This window comes from Lemur catta, chromosome 6, assembly GCF_020740605.2.
Source record: "Lemur catta isolate mLemCat1 chromosome 6, mLemCat1.pri, whole genome shotgun sequence".
NCBI classification, from domain to species: Eukaryota; Metazoa; Chordata; class Mammalia; order Primates; family Lemuridae; genus Lemur; species Lemur catta.
This window is the reverse complement of record NC_059133.1, coordinates 76851568-76868935: the sequence shown is the minus strand read 5'-3', so window position 1 is coordinate 76868935 and position 17368 is coordinate 76851568. Positions and strand designations below refer to the sequence as shown.

Sequence of the window (17368 nt, the reverse complement as noted above, 5' to 3'; positions counted from 1 at the left end):
TGCCCAGTGGCGTCAGCCTAGCTCATAGCAACCTCAACCTCCTTGGCTTAAGTGATCCTCCTGCCTCAGCCTCCCGAGTAGCTGGGACTACAGGCATGTGCCACCATGCCCGGCTAATTTTTTTCTATATATTTTTTAGTTGCCCAGCTAATTTCTTTCTATTTTTAGTAGAGACAGGGTCTTGCTCTTTCTCAAACTGGTCTTGAACTCCTTAGCTCAAAACAATCCTCCCACCTCAGCCTCCCAGAGTGTTAGGATTACAGGCCTGAGCCACTGCTCCTGGCCCAGACTAGTCTTGAACTCCTGGTCTCAAGTGATCCTCCCACCTCCCAAAGTACTGGGATTACAGGTGTGAGCCACCATGCCCAGCCTGTAAGAAATTATTTTAATGAATGTGATTATGCATAATTCATAGCATGATCAGTCAGATTGGGTTAGATTCTGCTGCATTAACAAAAATTTCCCATATCTTACTGATTTCCAGTGGTAATTGTTCCCTATTATTTTGGTTAATATTATTTATGTAAAGTAACCAGCAAAATGCCCAGCAGATCATAGGTACTCAGTAACTGTTTTTATTATTTTTAATAGCAATAAGTTTATCATATAATCCTAAGGTAGACAGTAATTCTGTGATCGCATGATATTCTCATCAGTGCACAGGGAAGATATACTGAGCACAATTTAAGGGTTGAATGTACAACTGGCTGACAGCTATATTCAGAGATAATCTTTTATTATAACACTGTCATCATAAGATAAATATTAAATACCATATGGTAAGAGTTATCTTAGTAGTTTCACTCAGAACTTAAACAGTAGAAAATTCATTGATAAATTTGCAGAATTAGCTGTACATCAGGAAATTGCTTAAAATTCTCTAGGTTTTGATTTCTTCACTAAAATGAGGATCATGATATCTGTACTGCATAATTCACAGAACCATTTAAAATTATATATATAAAAGCATCAAAAGCACTTTACAGACTATAAAATGATACCATGTAAGCTCCGTTATAGGAATCAACACTGTAAGAATTCTGAGTCATTATGGAAAGGATTAGTTATGTTCACTAGAGTCTGCATAAGAATCATGGAATTATATAAAATCATATAATGTATATTATATATGAAAATAATATATTTTATAAAATTTTTGTCAAAATGTTTACAGCTCAAGGAGTGAAGCATCCATTCTTAGGAAAATTCAGTGCTGTTCGGTAGCTTATTTACCATAGATGAAAAATAAGTCAGGTGTTCCTAACATTATTTCTAATTCGTCCAAAAACCTGAAGACATGTTAGCATTAAATTCATAAGAAATTAGTGCCACTTCTCTGTCATGTTCTTTTGAATAATATTTAGTATTCATCTTTGAGGTGGGGAAGACTTGATGCTGAAGAAAAAATCAAATGGTTAAAATTTGAAGTTACAAAGAGGTTGGTGACCAAAGTGTTTAGTAGAATCTATCTCCCCAGGGTCTGGCACTATTTCTGACATGTATTTGGTGTTCAATATATCAATATATTTGTTGACTAAATAATAAGATGTGATTTTTAAATCATGATTTTGTTTTATGACTCTAAGGAGAAATTTCCTAAAATTATAAAGATGGTTGTAATTTTTTAAAATAATTGAAATAAAGGCATAAAATTTCTGGGTGACCCATATTTGAATAGTTTTGGTGTGAATTTTCAAAAATTTCATATTACTTCATAATCATACATTCCACTGTAAGTTAGGTGAAAGTAAGGTGTTACCCTCTTTTCTTTTATGTCAGCTGTCCAATAATATTCCATTAATGCATTAAAATCTGTATGTAATTTTCCTCAGTATATGAAGTTAATGATTTTGGGGATTAGTCTCAATTGCTTCAACCATTTAAAAGTATAATTGTAATGTATTTACTGTAACTAAATTGAATCACAGCTACTTGACAGTAACACACAGTCCTACATAGCCAAAACAGCTTAAACTACAAATGCCATAGATAGATAGATATTCCTTTTATTAGTTTTAAGGCTATATCAAGTTAATATGCAAGGTAGAACTAAATGTATCCATTTAATAAAATGCCCTGAAAGGAATTTTGCAAGAGGAATCTGAATCTGTCTAAATGAAATAGTATCTATAGGGCCTTGCCAAGTATGGATACTAAAAACAATGATTATGGGATTTAATTCTTATATAAAACATTTAAAAACCAATTTTTATAATCAAATCAAATGTATTCATTCATTTACCTTTCTTTTAAAAAGTTTTTTATATTGCTGGATGGATTTTTTTTTTTTTTTGCCTAATAGTGCTAAATATGCATTATTTAACAAAAAGGAAACACTGGCAGTAAAAGCAATTCTAAATAACCTTCTATCAGAACATTCTCAGAGGGCAGCAGTACCATTAACATTGGAAAATCAGCTTTATATTTAATCATGACTAAATTAGGGTTCTTAAGTTTTTTAATTTAGCTCATGTAATATAATGATTCAGTTTTCATTTTAAATATGTTTCCTTGGCCTGATAGACTTGGAGGGGGCTCTCCCGGTCTAGTCTAACTCCTCTCATTACTGAAGATGATACAGAGGTTCAGCGAGAGGAAATGAGAAGCCTAAAAGCAGCTGATAGGCAGCAGAGCCAGGAACACAAAGCGCTGAGATCTTTGCAGCAGTTTGTATGCACAGGACGGTTTTAACCTTGTGGACGTGTCATGTGGTTTTTCTTGGACAGTTATAGTAATTTTTAACCTGAAAATCATGAGAAGCATTTTTTATTCCAAAAAGCCAATCCAATGTGCTAAGGCTTTCTTTTTCATTCCCCTTGTTTGCCTGGATATTTTTATAATAGTTACTAATATTTGTATAGCACCTTTCAATTTTACAAAGCATTTTTATATATTTTTCTCTTGACTCTCAGAACAACCTTGTCAGGTAAGGAAAGACTGCTCTCTCCCTACAGATGAGGAGCCTGAGGCTAAAGGAAACTTAATAATTTGTGCAAATCATACAAGTACCATAGGTGCCAGAGCCTGATTTAAGCACAAGCCTTTCTTCCCCAGAGCCCTTGTTCCTTCTACTCTGTCCAGCTTTATATAGTTGAAAGTTCCTTCTTTAAAGTCAGATTATTGTCACGACAAATCACTATTTAAAGGAAGTCTCTGGTCAGCCTTTTTGTTATGCAAATAAAAATGTCTTACATTAATAATGGCTACCACGCATTGAAAGCCTGCTATGGGCCAGGCATCGTGGTAGGTGCTTATTACACCGGACCCTCAGAATCTGAAACGTTGTAAGAGTGAAGTTATGCCATTTCTCTAGTAAGGAATTCATCCAGGATTAAAACTGCAATCTGTTTGCCTGCAAAGCCCCGACTTTCAGCTGCACCCAAAATTCAGGTTTCCTTAAAGGAGAAGATACCCATATACTTACAGCAAAGTCATTCTTTGTGCTACTTCTGAATTGCATACGTGGCTTTTCATATTTACGCATCCAGATTTCCATTTATTGACACAGTAATTGTGAAAATACTACTGTTGGTACAGAAGCTCATGAAATTTAAAGAAGAGGGCAGGAAAGGTAAATTAATATATGGATATGCCAATGTAATTGCAAGATGGCAGGGTCAGTCTTTTTTCCTTTGTAATAACAGTAACTACTAATGTACACTTTTCACAAAATTATGATAATCCATGTGAACTACCCACCTTAAATGAGAATATTTAGGAAGTTTGTTCAAATTTATGACATTACATTGTCTTCTGAAATTTTATCTTCCATAATTATTAGATAGGTTCAGTATTTTTTTTTTAATTTAAATGTGATTTTCTGTTTTTATAAATAATATTTTACTTCAGGGTTTTGTGGTTTTTTTAGAAGACTCTTCAAAACTATTACTATCAAAACTGATAGTTTAGGGGCCTAATCTTCAGGCCCCTCTTTTTATATGAAATTATTTTGAAGAGTTGTTTTCATTGAGGTGATTGTTTTATTTGCCACCAGTGTGCAGGAAGATACCGCCGTGTGGGTTGGCTGTGGGCTGGCTGAGCGCTCACGGGGATACCGAGAGCACACCTGGGCAGCTGCCTGCTAGCCGAGTGGCAGGTTCCATCGGCTCCAAGTCTCCCTTCAGGAGAAGTGGCACCTCCAACCTTCCCTAGTCCTGATGTGCAAAGAAAGCAGAGGGATTTGCACAGTGGACGTTTACTCAAGTTTTGAAGTTCTACCTGGTTCCTGGGATCAGCCCCTCATGACTTCCAATAGGGATTCTAGTGTCCTTCACTGTTTCAGCTGGAAAACAAACTTTGTTCAGTGTTGCTCCAAGTAAGGTATTCTAGGCAATCAGACATTTGACAAGAGTTTCATGCAGGTTGAATTTCTCTAAGCAAGTCTGAAGAGTATATGCAGCATACATCCTATAATTTTATACTGTTACACATCCTGAGGGGTTCGGTATCTTCAAGTGAAGATTTTAGAGGCAACACGGACTGGACTGTAAAACTTGACGCTCTGATGCTAATCAAGATAGACAGTTATCAAATGGTGTCCTCCGTTGCATTATTTAGCTATTACGTGCCCCATTTTGACAATTTATTCGTATCTATTTTTCCTAGGTCGAACTGGAAGGTACACCCTTATAGAAAAATGGAGAGATACTGAAAGACACTTAGCACCTCATGAAAATCCCATCATATCCTTAAACAAGTGGGGGCAGTATGCCAGCGACGTACAGCTCATCCTGCGCCGGACAGGCCCGTCCCTGGGCGAGCGGCCCACCTCAGACAGTGTGGCTCGGATTCCCGAAAGAACTTTGTACAGGCAGAGTCTGCCCCCCTTAGCTAAACTGAGGCCTCAGATTGACAAATCAATCAAAAGGAGAGAACCCAAAAGGAAATCGCTGACATTTACAGGAGGTGCCAAAGGATTAATGGACATTTTCGGAAAAGGTAAAGAAACCGAGTTTAAGCAAAAGGTGCTGAATAATTGCAAAACGACAGCAGATGAATTGAAGAAGCTGATCCGTTTGCAGACAGAGAAGCTTCAATCGATTGAGAAACAGCTGGAATCTAATGAAATAGAAATACGATTTTGGGAGCAAAAATATAATTCCAACCTTGAAGAGGAAATTGTTCGCCTGGAGCAAAAGATCAAAAGAAATGATGTAGAAATTGAGGAGGAGGAATTTTGGGAAAATGAATTACAGATTGAACAAGAAAATGAAAAGCAGCTGAAGGATCAACTTCAAGAAATAAGACAGAAAATAACAGAATGTGAAAGCAAATTAAAGGACTATTTGGCACAGATCCAGACCATGGAAAGCGGTCTTGAAGCAGAAAAATTGCAGCGGGAGGTTCAGGAGGCACAAGTCAATGAGGAAGAGGTTAAAGGAAAGATTGGTAAGGTCAAAGGGGAAATTGACATCCAAGGTCAGCAGAGTCTGAGGTTGGAAAATGGCATTAAAGCTGTGGAGAGATCTCTTGGACAAGCCACCAAACGATTACAGGTAGGAATCTTTATGTAAATAGAATGTTTCATCTATTCAAAAGAATTAGTATATTCTTATAATCTTCTTTCATGATTGTCCATCTTCCCTGATATTTAAAGAATTAGAGACCTAGCTTGCTTAAAAGTTTTGTGTAATTCTTATAACGAAGCTTAGATATGAGACCAGAATAAAGAGAAGACCTAAAGCCACTAATCCTTGTACCATGGAAGAGGCTTTTTTACCATGGCAGTTGCATCACTAGATCATTGGATATAAGAGAATAGAACGTCAGAGCTGGAGTGGACTCTAACGACCAGATGGTGAAGCTGATCTCCTCCTTTTAGAGACAGGGGAACTGAAGCCCAAAGAGGCTACCATAGATTGGCTGACCAAGGATCGATGTGGCTAGTGGACTGCCTCTCTGCCACATGTGCGTTGTTGCCAGCCAGCCCCGGCTTCTTTCTCGAGTTGTAAATAGTCCCCATCTCCCCTCCACTCTCCAGAGTACCCTTTGCTTTCCTGAGAGAGGCACAAAGATTCCTTTCCGATTTTTGTCCTCTCTAGTGCATGTCAGAACATTTATATTCCCCCCTTAGACCCTGATCACTCAACTCTTACTATATTTCTTACGTGCATATTCTTGAAAAGACACTGTGATTGTCTTGTGGGAGTTGCAAAGAAGTATCAGTCTCTTAACAGATGAGATGAGAAATAAACACAACTGATTATAATATGGCTATTGAAATTTAAATCAATTAAAATTAAATAATATTCAGTTAGGCTGTAAATTGTTAAATAATTTTAAAATTCTGTTTTTAGTCACACTTGTTTAAAATTATTTTAGAATTCTGTTTTTAGCCACAGTAGCACATACGGCTGCTGTATTGGACAGCACAGATACAGAACATTTCCATCACTGGAGGAAGTTCTGTTGGACTCTGCTGGGTTAGGAGCCTGCTATTCAAAGTGTAGTCCATGCCAGGCAGCTTCGGGGCACAGTTGTTCGAAATTCAGAATCTACATTGTCACAGGATTCCTCAGTAGCACCTGTGCACATTGAAGTTTGAGAAGTTTCAAAATCAGAGAAAGCTGAGGTTTTAGGAAAAACCAGTATGATTTCCTTTCTCTGTCACTAACTGTAGTGAGAGAGAAAACTATCAGAATTTTGAAAATCAGGAATTTCTCATGCAGTAATTTGTCAATATTTTACTATTTGGATTCATTTTGACACTTAAAAAGGTACAGTGGAAGTTGTGTTGCCTTTGGTATTACTTAACAGCAAACACCAACTTACGACAATCATAAGTAGCAAATCCCACCACCCATTGGAAAGTGTCTAATAATCAAATTACTAACATATCGCCAAAGTTAAGTGGAGAAAACAACCACTGAACTCTACTGTCTCTTACCAAACCCCTACCAAACCCTTTGGACACACCCAGCCTGGGTTGGGGCCTGGGGTCGTGCCACTTATAGTACAGTAGAGGAGGGAAAGAGGTGAAAGGCTGTTTAAAGGATACCTTGCTTTTGGAGCGTTCCAGCTGTCCAGACTTGCTGTCCTGCTTTAGGGCTCTGTAGTTCTCAGATCTGTCTTTGTCAGGAATTTAAGAACCTCCTAGTGTGAATCTTATGGGAATCTTGCTTTACTCATGCTATAAGATAAATCTTAATAATGGATCCCATGAAAACTTAACAGAAAACAAGAACTCTAAATCTCAAGGACCAAATTACAATTAATTTTGCAGTCATTTATGAAGTGGATAATAGAGAAATTTATGACCAGCTTACTAGCAAGATTGCTATACCACCGGGATGGATAGAAACCCATATTTTTTAATGAAAGTTTACAGACATACATTTATTTCACAAGGGTGCATAATGGCGTTCTAGAGGAAAGCATCACATTTAAGAGGACAAACTGAAGAAGTTATTGTCTTTCCTTTGCTTGTTTTTTGGCCCATGCCACAGAGTGACAGGACCTCTTTAGCCCATTGTATCAATATAAATGTGATCCTGTGAAGGTAGGTATCCCACATTTAACCCCTGCAGCAGATGGACTTGTCACTAGGATGTCTTGAACTGACCAGTAGTGCATCCTCAAATTAAAAAAAATAATAATAAATTTCCATCTAGGACAAAGAACAAGAACTGGAGCAGTTGACTAAAGAGCTGCGGCAAGTCAATCTCCAGCAATTCATCCAGCAAACAGGGACAAAAGTTACCGTTTTGCCAGCAGAGCCCATTGAAATAGAGGCCTCACATGCGGACATAGAAAGGGGTAAGATGTTGATCAATATGCTTTTTCTCCCTTATTCTCATTGCTTAGCTTTGAATAAACTGCGTGCGTTCAGTTAAAGTATTATCCTTTTAAGTGGGCCACTTAAAAAAAATCTTTTTTACATCCTGTTTCTGGGGAAAATCAGTAATAATTCAAATTATTTATTTACTTAGGTGAGCATCTAATCACCAAATCTCATATCATTGGTTTTAAACTGTTTCATTATAAAAATTTTTCTTGAAGTATATATGAGTTAATTTGAATTTTAGCTTCTCTCTGTTCCAAATGCCCCTTCTTCCCTTCTTCCCCTTCTAAAAGTTTTCATTGATTTGAGCTGATATTTAAAAGACAATTCCAAATCTATGTATACATATGGTGTGATCATCTAAGCAAGAGAAGCAAAATGCTCACCTTTTCTAAAGATCAATCACTGTTCAAATCACTGAAATCTGGCTTATCAAACAGGCTTCCATCTGAGAGGGTTTTAGCCTTCTCCTCCCAAGCCAGGGCCACGGGGGCTTGCAGTTGTTGTTCTAGACAGTTCTTTCTTTCAGGTTCTAATTTTTCATATTGCTGAGTCTTCTAAGTTGATGCGTACATTGAATGGCTTTCTCTGTTTCCTGTTTAGAGGTGCCATTCCAGTCTGGGTCCCTGAAGCGACCTGGTTCATCTCGGCAGCTCCCCAGTAATCTTCGCATTCTGCAGAATCCTATCTCCTCTGGTTTTAACCCTGAAGGCATATATGTATAACATTGTCTGTCTTTAGGGGGGGAGACCCAATAAAGGTACCAAGGACAGTAGAATTCTCTCTTTGATTTGTGCCAATGATGAACAGAGGGTGTATTTCACAAGCCACCGTGTCTTTTTTCTCTCCTAAATCGCATACCACTTGGAGCCATACCCTGTGCACTGATGCTAAAGAACAAAGAAACTGTGTTTTCACACATCAACAGTGTTGATATTTTTGTCCAGCAGCTGTAATGCAAAGCCTTCATCTTTATTTGTAGCATTTTGAGACTATAAGCAAAGTGTCATATTGTGTGTATACATAAGTAAACCTTGACTTAAGAGTGAAGAAACATTTGTGACTGGCCTTAGTTTAATTTATTTCATGTAATCAATTAATGTGTGAATGTTGATGTTTTAATATTTTTTATTAATACTTATCCTGTGACTTAATTACATTACATATTGTGTGATTATGACTTTGTGTGCATGTTGCCAGACTCCATCCATGCATTGCTGATTTACAACTACACAAGCGTCCTAGGGTGTTCAGCCATCCAAACCAACTCCAGGAGAGCCCACTTGCATTTATTTTCTGAAACTGACCATTAGCCATTGCTTAATTAGGAGAAATAATTTGGTTTTTTTTTTAAATCTAGAATTTAGTCTTTCCTTTATAATATTCCCAAATATATGAGTGAGCACATAACATAACAGATATTTTTCATGAGGTCAATTGTATGTGTAAAAGGTTTGCAGTGTTTCAGATACTGTTGAACAAAAATGTAATTGTTGATATCTATCCAAACAGGCATGGGGTTTCCTGATATATGTTTCATTTCTCCCCTGCCTTATCATTTCCTCTCACGGGTCCTTAGAATTGACATAATATGTAAATTATAGAGGACCAGATTGCTCTACTTCCGGAATGTTGCTTTAAGCGCTGTATTTTAAAATACCCACTGCCTGTGTATGGTCTATTGGTATACATACCCGTGCGTAAGTTATTGCTTGCACATAATTTACCATTGGGATTTCTCTAGTCACTTAGAGGGAAAGTAGATTGGAGTTAGGTACTTTTTACCAAGGAAATAAAATAAAATTCAGTAGGTGTTTTTACTTTTAAGCTTGACTTTTATAAGACATTAATCTACATTTGTACATGTTTTACTTATAAAACCAAAAATGAGTCAATGCCTCTCCCATGAGTAGTGACTTAACTAAGATTTATAGGAATATTTAGACAGATGTTGTCAGACACCACTTAGCCATTTTTACATTCCCTCTGGTCAAATTTGGTACAGAATAATGAAGACTTTAATCTGAAATTTAAAGTAGTTTTTAATTCTGAAGAAAATAAATTCTCTGTGTTATTTACATGCAACAAAATAAAAGTGGGTTGATATAGTAATGCCATGGTAACAATAAAAAGATATGTCTTATGCATGAAGGCAACTTTGGATGTTTTAACACATTTGATTTATTTTTGGTTCAACGAATGCTGAGAATGCTGCTTTACTTAGGTTTCCTATAAAAAATTTTAAGAATGGCTATGAAAATATATAGAAGCTTCTAGAGAACTGAAAGTAATAATGTAGAGTTGCCTTTTCTAGTACAGCTAAGTGGCAGACCTCACCTGAAGATATTATTTTTGGGGGTTCTTGGAGTTATCGAGTTGATCTTGCCATTATATTACTTTGCAAACAACTGAAGAAGTAAATGATTTTTACTTAAATAACCACATTCTGTACACATTTGCTCTCAGTTTAAAATAGTTATTTCATTTCAACATATACTTAAAATTAGGGTAATTAAAAATCAAAATAATTTGTAGCTTTTGTGAAAACATTGATTTATGTATGCCCAATATATGCCTTATTTTTAAAGAGTCCTGTCCTACACTAAAAGTCATTTTGTCATTGTTCTGAGAAATTGAGACTTTATTCACAAAGAAAAAGATTTTTTATATCAACTGCATTCTGTTTAAATCAAAATGTTAAACTATAGGTAATATTAAACTTTGCAATTGGAAATTACACAGATGCTTTGGCATACCATGAAAAACACAAAGCCAGTATCCAAATTAATTGTTGTAAATTATTATCAGAATTAATCTAATAACTTTAAAGAGAGGCAGCATCATTGCAACTTACAGCAGTCCTGGGTTCCCCAGCACGGGTCCACAGTTAACCTCTCTGACTTCATCATAATTTCCAAGCTGCCAAACAATCTTCATGGACCTAATTACAGATAGAAAAAAAAAAATACTATTTCCTAGATGGGAAAAGTATATAAATGTGAGTATGATGAATACATTGAGCAGCTGTAGTTTTTAATAGATTATATTACTTCTGGAAGCACAAAGCTAAGAAATATTTTGTAAGACTTAGAGGGAAATAACTCATTGCCGTAGGAACATCTTAAAATATTTTAGTCTATTTGTGATTATTTTTATCTATTGTGAATACAAATACACTAAGTGCTACATCTTTGGATACATTTCTGAGGGGGGAGCAGGCAATAGTATATAAAAATACCAAATATAAAATTTTGCATCCGGGGGAATATTCAGGTTCTAAATACTAAATTAGATGACAAGTTTTTGTGTTTTTTTAAAAATCATACTGCAAATTGTTTTATTGTAATTTTCTATAAGTATTAAATACACTTAAAGATTTTTTTCTTACCAAGGAATAATTTTAATACTGTTGTTATATTTGACCTCTTGAGTATCTGTCATCCTCCGAGAATGATCTCTAGTGGTTGACCTCAGTTCTTTTGTTATCCTTATGAGATATTTTGGGTTGTTAGCATTTGGTTTTTTGTCTTGATGCATAAGGCATTTTTAATATGTGAGACTTCAGTTGGTATTAACAGGAATTACCTGTTGTTTAATTCCCCTAGTAATCAGTGAGCCAATCATGAATTCATGTAGTTCAAATTAGACAGAAACAAGAGCTAAAACAAGACTGATAGAGTGAAAAATATACATATATATATGAGATACAGTAAAAAAATAGAATTTATAGTGTGAAATGTGAACTATAGCAGTTTATGAGAACATAAAAGCACTTGTTTCCATAGCATAAATAAAATTTACACCTGCATTAAAAGATAATTTTCTTTGTGAATAAGAGCAAAACAGTCTTTAAAAAAGAAAACTTCTGTGAACATCTTTTCAAGTTAAAACTGTAATGGATTAAGGAAATAACATGGAAAAGGCAAAATCTCTTGATTTCAGGCATGCAAAGAGCTTAAGTGGATGGGCAGTTCCCATCGTGCATTGCCTTTGAAAAATTGGGCCTTAATTTGTATGTAAATAACAACGCTGTGTTCACATCCCTCTTGTACCTAAAGTTGTCTTTAGTGACCTATATTGTATTAAAAATTAGCTCATAAGTATCACTTTTATATTATGTCCATTTTCTAAAGTTGCATGTTTATACTCTTTGCTACAGTATTTTTAAGTTTTGGGTGAAGGCCATCAGCTGTATCAAGAAGACAAAACAATCACTATTTATTCAGTATTGCTGCTTTACATTTCCAGAATAAGCTTTCTATGCCAGGACAGTGACTGCTTGAAAGCTGCAGGAGCTCTTTCCAATGCATTTTATATATTTTTAGAAACCAAATAAATGCAGAAAACTATTTAGTATACTAATTATATTAAACCAGCAGAAATATAAAGGCAATAAAGTATATACATATATATGGGGGGAGGGGAAAGATTAAAAAATAGGTTTACAGCCAGACATGGTGATAACCCTAAATCTATTTCTCGGTATGTTTTTCTTTGTTGACCCTAGGAGGATTTGAGTTGCTGCAGCTTTAAACAGAAAATTGCCACATTCACTAATTGTGGACAAATAATATGCTTTTAGTACTGCTTTGCTTATGTACAAATAAAAAATATGTAATATGTATTATATGTAATTACTCTTTTCTTTGCCTTTCATTTCAAAATGTATTATATTTTCTGATTATTATCATGAGCTGTAAAACAAAGGATCAATATCAGATATTCTCCCAAATAATAAATTTTCAGGATTCATTTGGGGCATTACAATTGTTGATTTGTTTCTTATGTCCTTAATATTTTAAAATACAATTTTATTATTTCCTCTAAAAGATGCCAAAGAAAATAAGTGCACATAATGATGACACAAATTACATACTTCTAACTCTAATGTTAATTATTATAAATATCTAAAGAGTTATCCATGGCTCAAAAGGTAGCTACTTCATCAAAGTAAAAACTGAATTAAGAAACTATTAATAATAGGCCTTCCTTTTATTTCAAAAGTGAAAGATGATTCTTAATGAATCTCTGTATTCCCAGATCTCCTTAAAACCCTAGGTGAGAAGAGAACTACTAACATTTCGGTCCCTACTGCATGCCAGGTGCAATAAAGGATACTTGTCACACTGTAACATTCACAACCACCCGGAGAACTCCCAAATCACACACCTGGGAGGTAGCTGACACAGAATTTGAATTTAGACCTTTCAGACCCCAAAGTACTTCCCTGTAGTCCGTGGTACAGCTGCGTAAGCTTTATGATGCCCAGTTTTTGCATTTTAACCGCTTTTTAATGTGGCAGTATATAAATTGTCATTGTTACAGGAATATTTTTGTAAGTATAAGTTAAACCTTGATGGAGAAATTATACATATGAATAGTAGTGTGTTATAAAAGCAAAGATAAAATGAGAAACTTAAAATAATTCAAAATACCAATTATTCTATGTCCTAGTTTGGGGGACTTTTAGAATTTTAATTATCCATGCTGTCCTCCTCTGAAGTTGTATGTTTGGTTAATGGCAGAGCAAGAAATAGGAACTCCTGTTCACTGGACTCTTCACCTGCTGCCCACTTCACATTTGTGCCGTGTCTCTTAGGAGGCCAAAGGAATCCTATAAAATGGGCATAAATATGCTGGACACATTCGTGCTTCCTATAGACATTTTATGACCCTCCCATTGTTGGCCCAACACTAGATTGAAATTAATATCTGTTCTCCACCTCAAGAAGATTACAGTCCAGTGAGCAAGATGAAAATCTCAATAGAACATGTTAGGCACCATTAAAGGGACAAGGATCGAGAGCCATGGAAACATTAGGAGGAGGTTACCCCAACCCAAGGTGTTGGAAGCCCCTGGAGAAAGTGGTAGAAACCAGGAAGGGCTATCTGGCACAGGCTGAAGATGGGGAGATGAAGAGCATGTGGAGCTGTAGCCAGATGGTGGAGGGCCAGGGAGGGCCAAGAAAGGAGGGAGGGAGGCATCAGATCACCAAGGGCCTTGGGTGCAATGGAAAAGAATTTGGACTTCATCCTGAGAGCTACGAGTTTGAAGCATAAAATTAAATGATTAGCATGTTAGGAAATTCCTTCTTGCTGACAATGTGGAGAACTGACTATAAGTGGGTTAAGACAAGAGGCCAGAGAGACAGCTGAAGAGGCCTGTGCGAGTCCAGGCCAGAGGAGAAGGTAACCTGAACTAAGAAAGCAGCTGTTAGGTTTATGCACATAACAAATTTTTGTTGAGCACCTACTTTGAGCCAGGAAATACAGAGAACCAAACAGGTTGTAGACACCTAAGTAGACAGTAGCAAAAGGACAGTGTTTAAGTGGAGGTGCAGGATGAAAGATTGAACTGCAGATGCATGGTGCTGTGGGTCTCGCAATGGTGAGTATTCACAGGTACTCTGTTTTTTGTGCTGGTGGGCAGGGATTGGCACGGGAGGAAGGGAGGAGGAAGAATAAAAACATGGAGCATCGAATATGTATTCACAAGGTGGGCGTTCAAATGGGCTTCCTTCCCCCTCATAGACTTCCACCCACTGTGATGCTCTGTGAGAACTGCATGGATTTGGGGAAATGCTCTTCATACCAGATTTAACCATCCAGAGCTCTTCATCCAGTGTGGTGGAATACTGTTTTCCCAGCGTCACACTTGGCAGTGTGTTCTATAGCCACCACTTTCACTCCTCTGCCACGTGTCAGTGTCCAAGGTGACAGAAGGATCTGACATGGTCCAGAATGACAGGGAGTGAAGAAGGGGGGCAATACAAACTCTGTCTATGCAAAGTCAGTATTTACAAGTTTCCTGCAACTGCTGGTAGTGTGAAAAATAAATGAATTGGAATACTTAGCAACAAAAAAATTTTTTTAAGCAGAAAGCAAATCATGGAAGGACACGATGAGCAGCCAACAGCACACAGAGGCTGAGGAGGGCAGAAAGGAGTGCACCATATACACACCAGGAATACGCCACTCAGCCAAGGGGGAGGGCTCACCAGACAGGCCATGGTGACAGTCGTCAGGCACAGCCATGAGCCACTCATGCATCAGCCCCACCAACACCAGCCTACATCAGAGGCCTCCAGGACCACACCTTCCTGGCCCACCTCTGCAAGCTAAAAAGGTCTCCCTTTTATTTCTTGTAATTTCAACTTTCTTTAACGCCACGCAGAAGAAACAATTCCTCACCAACTTCACAGCACTCCACGTATTTGACGACATCTGTGATGCCCCCTCGCCTTCTCCTTCCCAGGATAAGTATTCCAAATTCTTTCTAAGAGTATGCAGTCTCTAGTCTCTTCTCTCCGGAACATGCTCTAGATCAGTCCTGAACGTGGCAGCCAGAGCTGATCACGACACTCCATTTGTGGTTTGATCAGGTCAGCGTGGAGCAACCGGATTCACTGTTACGAATCAGGCTAAAACCAAACTGGCTTGGTGGTTGGCGGGTGGTTGGTTGATTATTTTGGGGGAGCCTCATCTTATGGAATCATTGAACTGAAGTTCATTAAAATCCCGTATTTTTCACATTTTCTGCTGTCAGTGAAATGTTCCCTAACTTGTACGTATTATAATGGAGTCTCAGAATGCATGTGCAGAAGCATACTTTATCAAGATACCTATATCTGAAAACTTTGAAAGTAATAAAGAAGGACAATGTGGGCTTTAATGTCAGGTCAAAAGTAAGGTTAATTTTGTTCTATGGAAGCACATAATATGTAACTGAGCAAATCAGGAAGGGCTTCATTGAGGAGGGGATTAGGCTTTGAAGAGTAAATAGGCTTTCTACTCAGCCAGATTTATTGAAGGCCTACTATGTCGTAGACACTGGAGATACAGCAGTGAACCAAAAAACCAAAATCCCTGCCCTCCTTTTCTGAGTCGTTGGCCGTGGCTCTCTGCCACAACTGAGCCACTGGTCTGGCCCTGAGATGCTTCAAAACATCATTAAAAATGTGTGGGTCCCCTTGAAATTCTACTATGCCCAAGTTTACCAGGAGATCTGGGTCAGAGTGGGCTTGATGAGCCTCATTGTTTATAAAATCAGGAGTGCTGATAAAAGAAGGAAACCTCTGAAAGCTCCTGTGCCCGCTCGTGGTCATCACTAAGCAGCCTCACTTGGAGTTTGCAAGAGATGGAACGTCAGTCTGCCTGTGGGCCTAAGCGAGCCGTGTTAGATGGGAACGTGGGACGTCCCTGGACACGTGTATAAGTGCTGTCTCCTTCCTGGCATGAATAAACATGTCTGTGAGACGCACCCCACACGGGACTGCTTTTAGTGTGTCCCCTCTCAGGCCCCTCCTGTGTGCCGGGCGCACTCTGTGTAGATCATTTGTAATGCAGCAGATGAAATCAGAATCGCACTGAGCTGTTCATCGTTAGAACTCTGAGGAACTGAGGGTAAATATCTCCATTGTCACCAGAGTTGGAGATCAGGATTTAGACACTTATATTCGAATGCTCAATAAATGTTATGCATGAAAAAAAAAAAATCCCTGCCTCCGTGGAGCTTATATTCTAAGGAGGAAGACAGATGATGAACAAAGAAGCAAAATATATAACATCTTCGATTGTGGTAACAACTAACGAGAAAAAAATAAAGCAGCAATGAGGGATAGGAGGTGCCGAAGTTGGGGGGAAGGATTGATTGCGATTTTACGTAGATGGCTTGAGAAGGCCTCCCTGAAAAGATGACATCGGAGTTAAGGCTTACAGGAAGTGTGGGCAGGCTGTGCAGAAATGAAGGAGTTTTCCGGGCTACGTAACACACATCAGGCTTCAGCAAGAGGTTCGAGATGCCCGGGAAGCCTGCGAAGTCCAGCTTACTGTTTCTAGGCAACTGACACAGAATATACAGGCCTTTTCCAAACTGTGATTCAGCAACCCCTCCTACCAATTGCTCATGTGATCAGTCTTCTCAAATCTAATAGTGAGCAGGAGGAAGGCATTTTAAAGATACTAAACAAATGTTTAAAATCTGAATTATCCTTAATCCTTCCCAAATTAAGCTCATAGACAAAATGTCCTTTTATGAATAGACATAAACTTAGTCTGGTCTGTTTCCAAAAATAGTAGCTAAAGGAATAAACTTGAGATCTAAAGATGCTTTATTTTGCTAGATATCCCCCCAAATTTGATGCAGCTTTATAACCTGTCAATGTGTATTTTTTAATTCAAGATCTTAAACTAAAACAAGCCATTCAAGTACTATTTTGTAGAGTTAAATGAATATTTCACGGAGGCCCTAAAAAATTGGTTCTAACCAGTAAGGACAAAAGTCCAAACTATAGATGGTAATTGAGGTCATGATCATATGTAGAAAAACGAATTCACCAACCTCTTCACTCTTTCTGTTGTTGTTGTTGTATGTTTCCTCTATTTTATCTAGGAATTATCTAGGGATCATCAGACCTGCTTCTGTTAAGCAGGGGCATAAAGATTGGATATCACACCAAAAGCTCAGGCAGCAAAAACAAAAATAAACAAGTAGGACTGCCTCAAACTAAAGAGCTTCTGCACAACCAAGGGAACAATCATCAAAATGAAAAGGCAGACTATGGATTGGGAGAAAATATTTGCCAACTA

The 17368-nt window shown here is 37.5% G+C and overlaps 2 protein-coding genes across 4 annotated transcripts in view; both read left to right on the top strand.

The window, feature by feature from the left end:
- Window positions 1-12538, top strand: part of RASSF8 (Ras association domain family member 8) — a 108724-nt gene extending 96186 nt beyond the window's left edge. For all 3 annotated transcript variants that reach the window (XM_045554176.1, XM_045554174.1, XM_045554175.1), the window contains 3 exons: window positions 4606-5495; window positions 7611-7755; window positions 8384-12538. In XM_045554176.1, the coding sequence (XP_045410132.1) occupies window positions 4606-5495; window positions 7611-7755; window positions 8384-8505 (1157 nt within the window). In that variant the 3' untranslated portion in view covers window positions 8506-12538. The remainder of the gene's footprint in view (window positions 1-4605; window positions 5496-7610; window positions 7756-8383) is intronic.
- A 3176-nt stretch (window positions 12539-15714) lies between these two features.
- Window positions 15715-15891, top strand: LOC123640679 (ATP synthase subunit ATP5MJ, mitochondrial-like). The gene has a single exon (XM_045555253.1). The coding sequence runs from the start codon at window positions 15715-15717 to the stop codon at window positions 15889-15891; it is 177 nt and encodes a 58-aa protein (XP_045411209.1).
- Window positions 15892-17368: the final 1477 nt, after the last annotated feature.

Bases quoted from the DNA above. Each gene is read 5' to 3' on its own strand.
- LOC123640679 (XM_045555253.1), top strand. From the start codon at position 15,715: ATGCTTCAAAACATCATTAAAAATGTGTGGGTCCCCTTGAAATTCTAC.